Here is a 13,481-nt window from a genome sequence, read left to right on the forward strand (position 1 = left end):
AGAACTCTGGGGTGAGGATCCTAATGAGCTAAACAAAAACTCAGAGGGTCTAGATGAACTCCAGTTTCACAACTGGGATTCAGACCCAGGTTTTTCTAGTTCACTTTATATTTCTTTTTCACAGGCTATAACCTCCATGAAAGAAGGAGGTGAATCTAAGAATTCAGAGAAATGGCCTTCAGTGAAAAAGTTAAGCAGGAAGAAAGGGGAATATATTTTTAAACTCTAATTTGTATTCTTAGTGAGAACTGAGAGAACATTGCTTTAATATGACAGGAGCTGGTTGCCATGAAAAAGAGCCATATTAAACAAGAAAGAGCTCTTGGATAAGAAACACATGACTCCTAAACTAATGAAACTCAATAGAGGCAGGAAATAGCAGATTTGGCTCTGCCCAAAACGGAATTGGAGCATCAGAAGATGTGCTGGAAGAATGTTCTCAAGATTCAGAGGGGGAAAAACGTAGGTAATTCAGTGAGATGAAGAGGAAAGGAAAAAAGACATGCTATCTTTTTCAGAACATCCCCAAAAATATATAATAGCATTTCCAGAACAGATGATGAAGAAGAAATAAGCATGAAAAAATCTAGGAGAACATTTTTCAGAGCAGAAGAAAGGTCCAAGACAAAATTGAAATTATTCACTAAATGCAAGAAAAATATTACTTCAGGGAAGAGATGTTATCTTGGTTAAATTTTGAATTTCAAAGGTAGACACATCCTGTATTGTGTATTTGAAAGTTGCTAAGAGAATAGATCTTACAAGGTCTTGTCACTAGGATAAAAATTATAACTACATGTGGTGATGGATAATAACTAGATTTATTATGGTGATCATTACAGAATCTATACATATAAAATTATTTCATACACCTGAAACTAATCTTATATGTTAATTATATTTCCATTAAAACAAGAACACAATAACAATGAAAACCAAAGATACAAATGTACATAAGAATTCTTCAGAGAAGTCTAAAAAAAAAGAAACTGATTTGTTTCATGCTTTCTACCTGCTTACCCCAGAGCCAGTTAAAATTTAGACAACTACACAGAGCTCCAAAGGATATAACTTGTAAGTCAAATTTATATCTAGTCTCCCATCCACAAACGAGAGCAAAAAAAAAAAAGCAATTTTTAAACATGTAATGACCAGAAAGTTTTATCAGTCACTCATCCTCTAAAAGGTCACTAAAAACAATTCCTTACCAAATAAATAAGAACTGAGATTTATTTCTACATGAACTTAAGACAATGATCTTTAAACATGACAACAAAAACTCTAACATTAACAACAAAAATATAGATGAATTAGTTTACTCAACAATTCAGGATTTTGGTCTAGCAGTTGATACCATTGAGAGAATAAAAAAACAATCTTCAGATTGGGAAAAGTTACTTGCAAACCTAGGATAATCCAAGGTTCAACTGCAGGCTATTTAAAGAATTCTCGAGCTCCATGGGAAAAGGGCAGAAAAACTGAAAGTGCATAAAAAGATTTGAATATGGGCGCTTTACCCCAGAGACAAATACAAAAATGACTAGAGAATATTTGCAAAGTTGCTTAACCTCATAATTCATCCAATATGTGCCAATAGATACCACAATGAAGTATCACCACACCCACAGAAAGACTACAATTCAGACTGCAAAATCAAGTGTTTACTTTTCTTTATCAAAGTAACCTTTGTTGGCAACACTGTACATGACTTAAGGGAATAGTTCACACCTCCTCAGATGTATGTCATGGCCACACTCACCATCAAAGTCCTTCAACCCAAGTCATTGGGCCCCTCTCTTCTTCATTTCCTCCCCCACCCTCTAGCAGTCTAATTCTACACTCCTCTCTAGGGTTTGTTTTGAGAGCCAAGTGTTGTTGACGATGTACAGTCACTAGGACTTATACATTTTGGTAGAAAGGAAACTCGAACAAACACTTGGAAAACTGTTTATGCATTATCAGCTAAGGCTGAGTATGTATACCCCATGACTCAACAATTTCACACATTCAACGGAAATGTGTAATTTTTTGCAACAAAGTCACATGATGGACTGTTTGCATCAGCAATACTTTTTAAAAATAATATATTTTATTTTTACATAATTTTGTGCCTTTTTCCATCTCATTTGTAATCCCCATGGGCTTCCCATCACCCAATCACCAGTATGCCATCACCATAGTCCAATGCACTCCCCCCCGGCTACCCATTTTTTATCCCATTCCCCACTCCACCCCCCCAAAATGTCTCTGATATATAGTTGTTCATTATTATTATTATTATTTTCTCCCCTGGTCCTTTATACTCCTGCTATTAGTGAAACCATCTGATATTTTTCCTTCTCTTTCTGGCTTATTTCACTAAGCATGATCCCTTCCAGCTCCATCCAGGTTGCTGCAAAAGGCATGTGTTTATCTTTTTTGATTGTATCAGCAATACTTTTAATAGTGAAAAACTGGAAATGCTGACCTGTCCATCAACAGCAGAGTGCATACAGAAACAGCAATATAGCCACAGGATAGACACATATGCACAAAGCAGGGAAAGCTGCCACAGCCAACTATGGCTGAAAACAGATGAATCTCACAAGTAAGGCAGAACCAGGAAGCCAGACCCATAAGAATACACACTATGATGTTACTTACACAAAGTTCAAAAGAGGCAAACACAAGTCAATGATAATAGAAGTCAGGATAGCAGGTACCTGTGGTGGGGTGAAGGGGCAGAGGGAGAAATGGAGAAAAGTGGTATTGTCAGTGGGAGGAGGGGGGGAGGATTCAAGGGCTTCTATGGATCCAGCAAAGGGAACATTCTATTGCTTTACTTATGTGATGATTACAAGCAGCCAAGGACAAGGAGTGAGAATATCTAGAAAGTAGAGGAGCAAATAAATTCATCTGGCAGTTGATCATCAAAATTTCATGTGACAACACACCAATGCACATAACAGGAAGATAATTTTAAGAGACTATTATGTATTCTGGTTAAAACAAAGTCTGGAGGGTGTGTTGCTTGGCAGTCCTGTGCTGCAGACAGAGATGGAAGACAGGGAAGACTCACTGGAGTCCTCCCCCTCTTCCCTCTTCTCATTCCCGTCCCAATTCTCCCATTCTATCAATATCTACATTCCTGTGTTTCTATTAATACCTACAAGTATCCCAGCAGCTCCTCTCCCCTCACCAGGGCATTGCAGTCTTCTGTCCAGTATTGCACCAGCTCTCCCCAGGCCTGGCCTCCCCGCATCCCTCACCACCCCCAACCCACCATCTTCTATATCTTCTATTCTCCTGGTACTTATTTTTTTTAAGATTTATTTATTTATTCATACAGAACTGGGGTACAGGCTAGAGATGTGGAGGGTGAGAGGATTCACCAGATACAGAGGGGGGAACAGAACAGGCAGATCGGCAAAGTACACTGCTGAGGGGAGCAGCGGGCGGGTCAGGAGAGGTCTGCCACGCCATGTGGCTCTCCTCCGGGGCAGGCGGGGATTGAATTCATGCAGAAGTGGCTTGAGCTTCTTAGTTCAGTGCTTTAACCCGCTGCTCCACCAGGGAGGGCCTCTCCTGGTACTTTGAAGTGCACCTTATCCCTTTTTTTTTTTTTAAGATCCAAATGAACTGGCTTATTATAAAAAAAGAAGGGATGTAAAGAACACTTGCACAGACACAAGAGCTGCCCTAAAAAAGAGACAGGTTTGGGGCCCTCCCTGGTGGTGCAATGGGTTAAAGCACAGCACTACCGAATCTAGCTGCAGCCACTTCAGCTTGAGTTCAATCACCAGCCAGGGAGGTGACCTACGTGATGGGTAAATGAATGGCATGTTTAGGAGACACATGCAGATCAGACCTCTCATGTCTCACCCACTGCTCCCCTCAGCAGTGTACCTTGTTAGTCTGCTTGTCCTGCTCCCCACTCTGTCTCTGGTGAATCCTCTCACCAACTCTGCACCTCTGGCTGTACCCCACTTCTGTATGTATAAATAAATAAATCTTAAAAAAAATAAAAGGGACAATTTTGCTAAGAATGCCTATCTGGTCACCATCTTAAGAGCCAAGCTGCCTCTGCTCTTTGCAAAGGAAAAAGGTCGATGAAACAAAACACCTCCATAATTATATATATATATATATATATATATATATATAAAGTAAAACAAACATCAACTAACAACTATAAACCAGAGACATTCTATGGAGGTGTAGAGGGGAATAGGGTCAAAACTATGGTGATGTCGCATGGGTAAAGTGGTGGTAGGAAGTCCCCAGGGATTACAACTGAGATGAAAAAGGAACAAAATGAAGAATGATGTAAAATATATATATACTAAAAAGAAAAAGAAAGAAAGAAACACCTTCATAGTTTCAGGCAGCCAGACTCCCGCTGCCTCTGACAACTTTTGCCCGGGGCCTTCAGGTGTGACTGCCTCTGGTCATCTGTGTTTTCCATTTAAATGTCTGGGACACCTTCTTTCCCCATTTACCTACCTATGTTATTACCCCAACTATAAACTCCAACATCCCCTAGAAATCCTCCACAGCTCCTTTCTTCCTTTGGGTAACAGCACCCCAGTGCTCCCTTAGAGAATTTTACCTTCTTTACTGTTAGTGAGCTTCAAATGATCCCACTCCTCCAAGCAGGGGTGAACAAGGGATCCAGGCCTCGTGGTGAATGTGCCCCTCACACTCAGAGCCACAGGGGTAAATTCGGAGAACGTCTGGCCCACACAAACCATCAAGGGCCTGCTGTGAGATTTTGCTGGCACTGTTAGGAATGAGAAACTCTTGTTACTGGAATTACTTATCTGGAAGGATGTGCACCTGGGCCGCTGGTGACTTTGGCCTCTTGCTTCCATGGGGAAGAACTCACCCTGAGGCAGAGCCGGCAGGCTGTGCCCCACTGTGGAGCACAATCAATTCTAGGCTAAACAAGGCCGAGGATCCTCATTTCTGGCTCTTTCACAATGTCATGGTTCCTCCACCTGGTTTCTGTTTTCACTGATGGGTAAATGAAAGGCATATTTAGGAGAGAAGTGCAGCTCAAGCTGGGTCTCACCTGGGAGAAATTATTCCACATTATTATTCAGTGGTTAAGTGGATGAAAATATGGTTGCCTAAATTACGTGTGTGAAATACTTTGATGGTGTATATATAATTTGAGTCTCTTCTCAGAAACTCTTATTTTATTAGTGTGACCTAGGTAAGTGCAGGCGAGACGTGCAGTGTTTAAGACCTGGGACTTTGGGGAGTATGTACGGTTTGGCTGCTGCTCTGTCATTTCTCTATTTGTGTAACCTCAAGTAATTTACTTGGCTTCTCGGAGCCTCAGTTTCCCTGCCTGTAAACCAGGGATAATAATAGCACCACTTTGGGTGCTAGGGTGAAAATCAAATGAACTATATATATGTGGAAAGGGCAGAGCATAGTGTCTGGTTCATCATATAGTCAAAAAAAAAGTTTGCATCTCTTTTTAAAATAAACATTTTATTTAAAAATATATATATATATTTAAAAAAAAAAACACATGCCAACTTTGGTATTTTAGCCATTGCTTCTTTTTTTCTTCCTGGTAACCCACAGTTCTTTCTGGTTTGAGCAAAGGAGATCAACTTGAAAACAACACCCCCTACCCTTCTGGCTCCTTGGGCATCTGTACTCAGTGTCTCTGTTTCACCAAGGGGGATTTCATGGTGCCCCAACCACACACTTCCCTTTTCTCTCACTGTGGGCCCACTGGAAAGGAACTCTGGGGAGCAGTGTGAGTTCTCTTCCTTTGGAAAACATTAGAATAGCATTCAGGATCCCCATTGTTGTATTGCTTTTTCCCATAACAACTCAGGACCTGTTCAACCATCTATAGGAGACCCGTGTCACCAGTGTCCACGAAAGGGCAGGTGGTTCAAATAAGGAGGATACATTTGGGAGTTTGTCTTAAACTACAGAGGAAAGCCCCAAGGGCTAGAATCAGCAGGAACTTGCTCGCATGTTTCTGAATCTGGTGGATTCTCTAACAATCTCCCTGGCAGATAGAGAAATTCTTACCAGATCGCTTCCTATCTTAAAATCATTTCCTTGTGCATATTTTCAGGCTAGCCAGGGCTCCTCTGAAAGTGTGGATTCTAGAATAAACCCTGCTTTTTATCACGACCTAGCAACTCTCAGACCTGTGGACACTGTCTCTCGTGATATCATCTGTGGCTGCATCTCAGGCCCTGCAGTTTTTCTCCTAAGTGATGGAGGCTCACCATAGGCACCCTCTCCCCCTATAAGTGTCCCTTTCGTTTAGAAAGTGTATCACAAACATTGAAGATGGGGGTGGGATAAAAGTTTCCTTCCTCTGTCCTTAATGTTCAAGGGACTTCTGTATATAGCAATTAAACCAAACCCTAAAACTCTCACAGATGGTTTAAGTGGTGGGAAATGTTGCAAGATTTCTAAGTGATATAAGTGCTGTTTGATCATCAAGAGACAAGACAAGAATGTTGGTATGGGAAATAATTTCTAACTAAAAGAGGGCTCTCCAGTCTCCTTTCTGGAAAAATGAAAACTTCATTTTCTAAATCATAGCTAAAGGGTTTCTGGCCTGAGAACTGGGAGTTCTTGTTTATAAAAACTACAGCTCCCATCTCACTCAAAATCTGAACCACACTATTGAGTCAATTTGGTATTGGGTAGCAGAGGACATATGTGACTTGTCCAGGTTAGACATCAAGTAATTATCCACTGGGGGAGTTAATCTGAACAGGAGCTTTCAGCCAGGTCACAACTTACTTCTAGAAGAACTGATAGCATTTCAAATAATTTTTGAAGATTATTATTTTTTTCAGGTTAGAAAGAAATATGGTTGAAGAGTATAGGCTACCAGTTCACAGACCCTGGACTCTTCAGAAGAAGACCCTTGGTTTCCTCCTAGATTGGTGTAATGATGGCATGGTTAAGAATGACTTTTCATTTAAAATTTGCAAGGCACTATTCACAATGCATTGTCTTAGATGAACAGAAAAGTTCACAGATCAAAGGTCCCTCCCTCCCTCTCCTTCTGTCTCCCTATGACAGAAGGGGCGTCAGATCAATAACGTTGGTAGAAGTGGGGCTTCTATTAAGAGTGCTGGTTTAATGAAAACACTCACACAAATGAACTTCCTGGCTTTGCTGGGTAAGTATGGACCAAAGGGACTGCAGCAGCAGCATCAGAAATGGTTGCAAACATCAGCAGGCTTTCTTACAACCGGGGTTCTAAATGGCTTAAGAAGACTACTTTTCAGGTTGGTCCTTCTCAGGCTCTAAGAGCATTATGAGACTTCATTTCCTGTCCATCTTTTAGTCACACCCAACTTCTTATCAGAAAAGAAGACCTATCTGAGAGTTTAAAAGCACTTAAAATAAAAATCCCTAGAGGAGACAGATGAGTTGACATGAACACCAGAACCCTGCGAACAGACCATCTCATCAGTTTTCTCCCAATTATCCCCACCTTCATCCTCTTGATCTCACATCTGAGCTCTGGAGAGAGAGGGAATCTAGTGCAAGGAGACTGTGGGAGGAGGTCAAGGCCAATAACCCAGGGGCTATTCTGTGCTAAGAGTGGTTTGCAATAGCAAATAGGAGCCATCTGATATTTTGTCTTTGGTGAAGTGTGTCAATCAGTCAACATTGATTGTAACACCCTAAAACGACCCCAGTGAAAATGTACAATCTTGTAAAATACTGGGACGCCTAACCAAGTCTAGTTGTCCAGATAAAAATCCCCAAAGGAACAAATAATTAGCACTCAGGTTAGTGTCTCAGAGTAAGGACACTGAGTTTGTTTTCCAAAGGAAGTAAGGAGGGGAAAGAACATACAAATCACACAACATGGCATATGAAGAGTATGCTGTCCAGCAAGCTTGTCAAGAACCAAATAAAGCTTCAACATTAAGGGATAAACACATGTGAGGAATGTATGGTTGAAGTTTTCTTCCCCATAGCTTCATCTTCAGAGAAAACTTTGGTCATTTTTCCCTCTATATTTTTGGTTGTGATGACTGACATAGAAACAAAAGGAAAAATGACCATGCAGATCTGTTAAAGTACAGTGCAGATTAAGGAATGTAGAACATTCATGTTCCTTTTATGCTCTTCCGTAAGAGATCATGTTACCACTTCCAGCTACAAATAATGAGGCATTTCTATCTTTTCCATCCATCATCACTGTCATGTCATTGACATGATGAGCTTGTTCATGGTAAGCAAGTGGCTGTGAGTCATCAGGATGGAGCCGTTAGTTATACACAGAGAGGCAACGTGTAGTCTGGTTGGTTAATCAGGAACTCATAGTGAGAAAGGCCAAATATCATTTCACAGCAGATTGAGGCTTAAAGGTTTTTGGCATAGAACTCTGTCACACTGCTTTTCAAGATGTCCACACATACATGTATGTGTGCATATACATGCATACACGCATGCAGATCTATGTGCAGATCTGTCCCTCAGAATAAGACCTGGCAGTTTTCAGAGTAGCAGTCACCAAAAACACTTTGTGTTCACACACATTTACAAGTTAACAAATGGAATGACTAAATCTTTGGTTTATCAAAAAGAGAACTTCTAAAATCACAACATGTTTGATTATTTTCTCCATAAGTGCACAGTGAACATTATTTTTACAAAAGAGAAAAAAAAATAAAAAACAGTGCCTTAGTGATTTAAATTAAAAAAAAAAAACTGCAATAGCTACTTTCTACAGCATGCAACACTATCAAATGGTGACTCGGAGTCACAGGAAGCCTTAGAGAGACTCTCCTGTGTTGAGTTTGTCAGCTCCCAGCAAAAGCATGAGAGGTGATGAGGAATGCACAATTAGGACCATCATCTTTTTCCCTTTTATCATTTACAACGTGCAACTGTTTTCTTTCAGAAATCAGGCCTAAAATACTCTGTTATAAATATAATTCATATTTATCTTTATAATATAATGATTTCCAATTTCCCCAGAGCAACCTCAATCAAAGATTGCTGTAAATCAAATGAGGGTAGGATGAGCATTGTGACTGATGGACTGAGTTAGCACTTTCCCCCTCAGGAAATTCTTTCAACTTCCTTTTGCAGCAAATGATGCACATAGAGAATAAATTTTCCAGGAGAACCTGGATTTTTAGGTTTTAAAATATGGCTTTATTAGGAGTGTGCTAGACTGAGAAGTCTTCTTCTCCCAATATTGGCACAAAAAAAAAAAAAATGATATCCTCAAAAGAGGAGCAAGAAAGGATTGGTAACTTGAAAGCAAAGCAGAGTGGGAAAAGGATAAACTGAGGTGGACTGTCCACCCCCAAAAGGAAAACAACAATAAAAAGTTGGGCCTCCATAAATAATTGTCCTGTTGTGTCCACGGTTTAACACCCATGGTCTTTATCCCCATGACATAGGAAATATTCACTTTTCCTGTCTGAATTATCCCTGATACTGTTTCCTGAGGCTAGAGGTATCCTTCCAATTTGCTGACATGGTCATCTCTAGTCTCTGGAACTAGGTGGGAAATGTGTTGGAAGAACCTTCCATGACAGAGGGTTCCTTTGTGCTCTCCTCTGTTTCACAGTGCTTATTGCCACAGACAGTGGGAGTGATCTGGCTACTAGTTGAGACGTTAGGAAATTCTGGGTGGATTTCTCTGGATCAAATATAGGTCAGTTGTTATAGTGACAACTCAGAGTTCGTAGGGAACCACCTACTAGGGCAACTTTGTGACCAAAGGACACTGAGTTGATTTCACTTCCCTGGGAATGAATTGGTTCTGCCCTTTTAGCTCCCAAATTGAAGCTGGACATGGTTTCTGTTTTGAAAGACAAGTCATGGAGAGATGAGAAGCAACCGCCATCTTGGGTATGTCTTCCACAACCTTTGACAGAATGGCTTCCCTGTACTCCTAAGAAAGCTTACATTTCTTTCCACAGTACGTCTAATAAATTCATGAGAAAAGTTTACAATGTGAGATTTTATGCCCAACAATGCCTGAGAAAATTTATGAGTGAGAAAAAATATCGGTGTTTGAAAGGTATCAAAAGATTTTTTTTTGGTACTGTTGATCTGAGAAAGCACATTTTTGAATGCATGGCTGAAATCATTAACAGTTAATGAATGTTGGTAAATATCACATCCATATATATATATATATATATTTATAAAGACTCCTATTTGCTCTTGCTGATTGTCAGAGAAGTCTTTTCTTAATTCCCTCTTCCTCTACCTCCCTTTGGATAACATAAGCATGGTAGCATGCGTTTCCTCTGTTTGTCCTTAGCACATTTGCATCAGGCAATCTACCACTGCTGCAAGTGAAGGTCCATGGGAGAATTCAAATTGAGATCTGTGACATCCAGGAAATCAATGTTAAAGATGCTGGGGCCACTGGTGGGGAGGGAGCTGAAGCCTGGGGTGGAACTTGGTGGAGTGAGGTCTAGCCACTCCATGGTTTCCCAAGGAGATTCAGTGAAGCTCAACGGCAGCCCATTGCTGTCCACAGATGAGGGTGAAAACTGAGTCTGCATTGGGGAAAGAGGACCTGGCAGGATCTCGTGTGCGCTGAAAAGGTCTTCTGCGGTCTTCCCAGAGAATCCATCCATTATCCCATCAAAAGGCGGCTCCTCACTCCCAATTTTAAGAAGGGCAACATCGCTCACCTTTCCTAAGGGACTCTGGGAATTTAATAAGACTTCAAGATGCTCATCGCTGTCGGTGCCATAGTGATCGAAAGAGAGCTGGCTGCCTGAAGACACTTGTTCAAAGGAAGCGGAGGGCTTGGGGAGAGGAGCAGCGGGGCTTCGGGAAGACCTGGGGATCTTTGGGACTTTCTGAAGACATGAATGGTCCTCTCTGGCATCAGCAGGCATTTCTGTTGGTAAAACACAATGGGAATTGTTAAATTACTGAAAGCAAGTGTGCCCCACATGGCATCTTGGGAATGAATGAGTTACACTTATACACAGGAGATAACCTTACAGGAGGGACATGCCTCACTGCCAACCACCCCATTTCATGCCTAAACTGCTCTATCTATCCCAGTCTTCTCTCTGCTCTCTCCCCAAGCCCCTTCTCTCTAGAAAATCCTCTTAGGAGGATCACACTCCTAGAGAAGTTTCCTCTAACCTGCTCCTTCCCTGACACCTGCTGCCCCAGGAGACACTGCATGCTCCTTCACACCTTCAGTGTGGGCACATTTACTTCGACCACAGGAGTGGTCACGGGTGCCAGCTCACTTACCCAATATCTCACAGCGACCACTCCTCAGTCACATGGGGTCACTGCAGACTCTGGGCTCTAATTTATCACCATCCATCATCAACCCCTTCCAGTTTCCACTTCTTTCACTTGCCCAGTCTGATCCCCCATTTCATCCCCCACATCTGGATGAAGCTCATTATCTGATTTCTCAGAGTGTGCAGTGATCAGTAGGATATTGTAGAGAAAACATAAGGAAGTTGACCTGCTCCAGTTTAAATTCGTGAATCAGGCCTACAATTGGTATTTAATACTACCTAGTAAACCAACTGTGCTTCTCCAGAAAATTCAATTCATTCACGATTGATTAATAAATTTCCTTCAATCTCCCATACCCCCCTTACCCACACCCTTTGTTGACCCTGTCACATACTTTATTAAAAATGTAGGGGTGTCTGATATGAACCCCTCATCTTTCTGTTTGTCTATATGCAGAAAATGTATATTGATATAGCCACCTGTGTCCAACTCGTCCTTCTTCCCTCTTGTTGCAATGGCAGGAAAGCCTGTTCACTTGCTTGTTGACCTTTGCCCTTTCCACAAAGGTGGGAGCAGTGTTTGCTGTGGCACTGAACTTAGTACCTGGCCGCTCCTCCTCTGCAACTTTAAATTTTACTTAAGGGCTCAGATCTTCATTTATTCTCTTTTGTTTTTAAAGATTTATTTTATTTACACAAGAACTGTGGTGCAGGCCAGAGGTGCGGGGGGATAAGACGATTTACCAGAGACAGAGTGGGGAGCAGAACAGGCAGATCGATGTAGTACACTGCTGAGGGGAGCAGTGGGAGGGTCAGGAGAGGTCCGCCACGCCATGTGGGTCAGCTCCCTGGCCAGGGATTGAACTCCTGCTGCAGTGGCTGAGGCTAGCTTTGTAGTAGTGGGCTCTAACTCATTGCTCCACCAGGGAGGGCCCAGATCTTTGCTTTCTATTGACATGTTTTCTTTACATGACTATTCATTGTGTGATTTCAAATTCTAGGCACATTCTCTGTGATTTTTAAGATATGAATAAGTTATTTAAAAGGAGGCAGGATGGCATGCTGATCACTTGTTTTTGACAGTTTCAGGGGCATTTAAGCATGAACGGCCATCCAGTGGAGGATTGCTAGCTGAATTTCGTTTTGAGTAAGTAACACAGACCTTTGTTATCTGCTCTATGTTTCCTGCAATATAGAAAATTGAGATGGAAAACAGAGAAAAATGGCATAGCAAGAGAGCGTATCCAGGAAGGGATAGTTGGAAAGGTGAAAATTGTTTGAATGATTCAAGAAAAGTGTTCCTGGGAGAAATGCAGTGAGGAACCATAACTCTGCTTCTTTCATTTGCTCCAACTTGGACAGGAAGTTCCCATGAAGTTGCGTTCCACCTGTAGATGGCTTTTTGGTCCATTTAACAATGAGCTCCTGACCTCGGTCCTGAGTCACTACCTAGAGTCCCTGAAGGGCCCACGCAAGGTGCTCTTACCTCCACTTTCAATGAGGACATCCAGGAGTTCATCCATCTGCTGACTCCGAGTCATTTGCTATTGCAATTTGACCAAAGGAGAAGAGAGAAGTTAGAAGGCAGACTGCAGGTTTTTGAATTAGGTTTGTTAGGGTTTTTTCCTTTCCGTGTGGTAAAGTACAAATAGCACAGAGTTGACCAACTTAACTGTGTCAGTGCACAGTGGCATCAAGCACATTCACACTGTTGTGTAACCATCACAACTAACCATCTCCAGGACTCTTTCCATTCTGCAAAATTGCAACTCAACTGTCCCCATCAATAATAACACTCCATCCCTCCTCTCCCAGGCTGCTCTGGCCTGTGACAACAACCATTCTACTTTTTGCTCCTATGAATCTACTATATATATATTTCCATCGAATTATACATATTTGTCTTTTTGTGACTGGTTTATTTTGCTTAGTGTAATGACCTCCAAGTTTCCATGTTATCGCATGTGATAAAATTTCTTCTCTTTCGAGGCTGACTAATATTCACTGTATGGGCATACCACATTTTGTTTCTCCATTCTTCCATTGATGGGCACTCAGGTTGCCTCAGCCATTTTGGCTTTTGTGAATAATGTTATAGGCATGGAGGTGACTGGCTAGAATTTTTTGAGCCACATGGAATTCAGGCTTAAAATTAATTTTGGGCTGGACCAAATGCCCAAAAATAAATGACTGGATAAAAAAGATGTGGTACATATATACAATGGAATATTACTCAGCAACCAAAAAAGAGAAACA

General features: G+C 41.4%; 1 protein-coding gene across 1 annotated transcript in view; it reads right to left on the reverse strand.

Moving 5' to 3' along the window:
* Positions 1 to 10,289: 10,289 nt before the first annotated feature.
* The window catches only part of MYOCD (myocardin), a 33,832-nt gene continuing 30,640 nt past the window's right edge, over positions 10,290 to 13,481 (reverse strand). Inside the window, exons 11-12 of the mRNA XM_012726081.1 lie at positions 12,712 to 12,769; positions 10,290 to 10,861 (exon numbers count right to left, since the gene is read on the reverse strand). Coding sequence (XP_012581535.1) covers positions 10,290 to 10,861; positions 12,712 to 12,769 — 630 coding nt within the window. The remainder of the gene's footprint in view (positions 10,862 to 12,711; positions 12,770 to 13,481) is intronic.

Source organism: Condylura cristata, unplaced genomic scaffold (genome assembly GCF_000260355.1).
Source record: "Condylura cristata isolate star-nosed mole 26May11 unplaced genomic scaffold, ConCri1.0 scaffold00017, whole genome shotgun sequence".
NCBI lineage: Eukaryota > Metazoa > Chordata > Mammalia > Eulipotyphla > Talpidae > Condylura > Condylura cristata.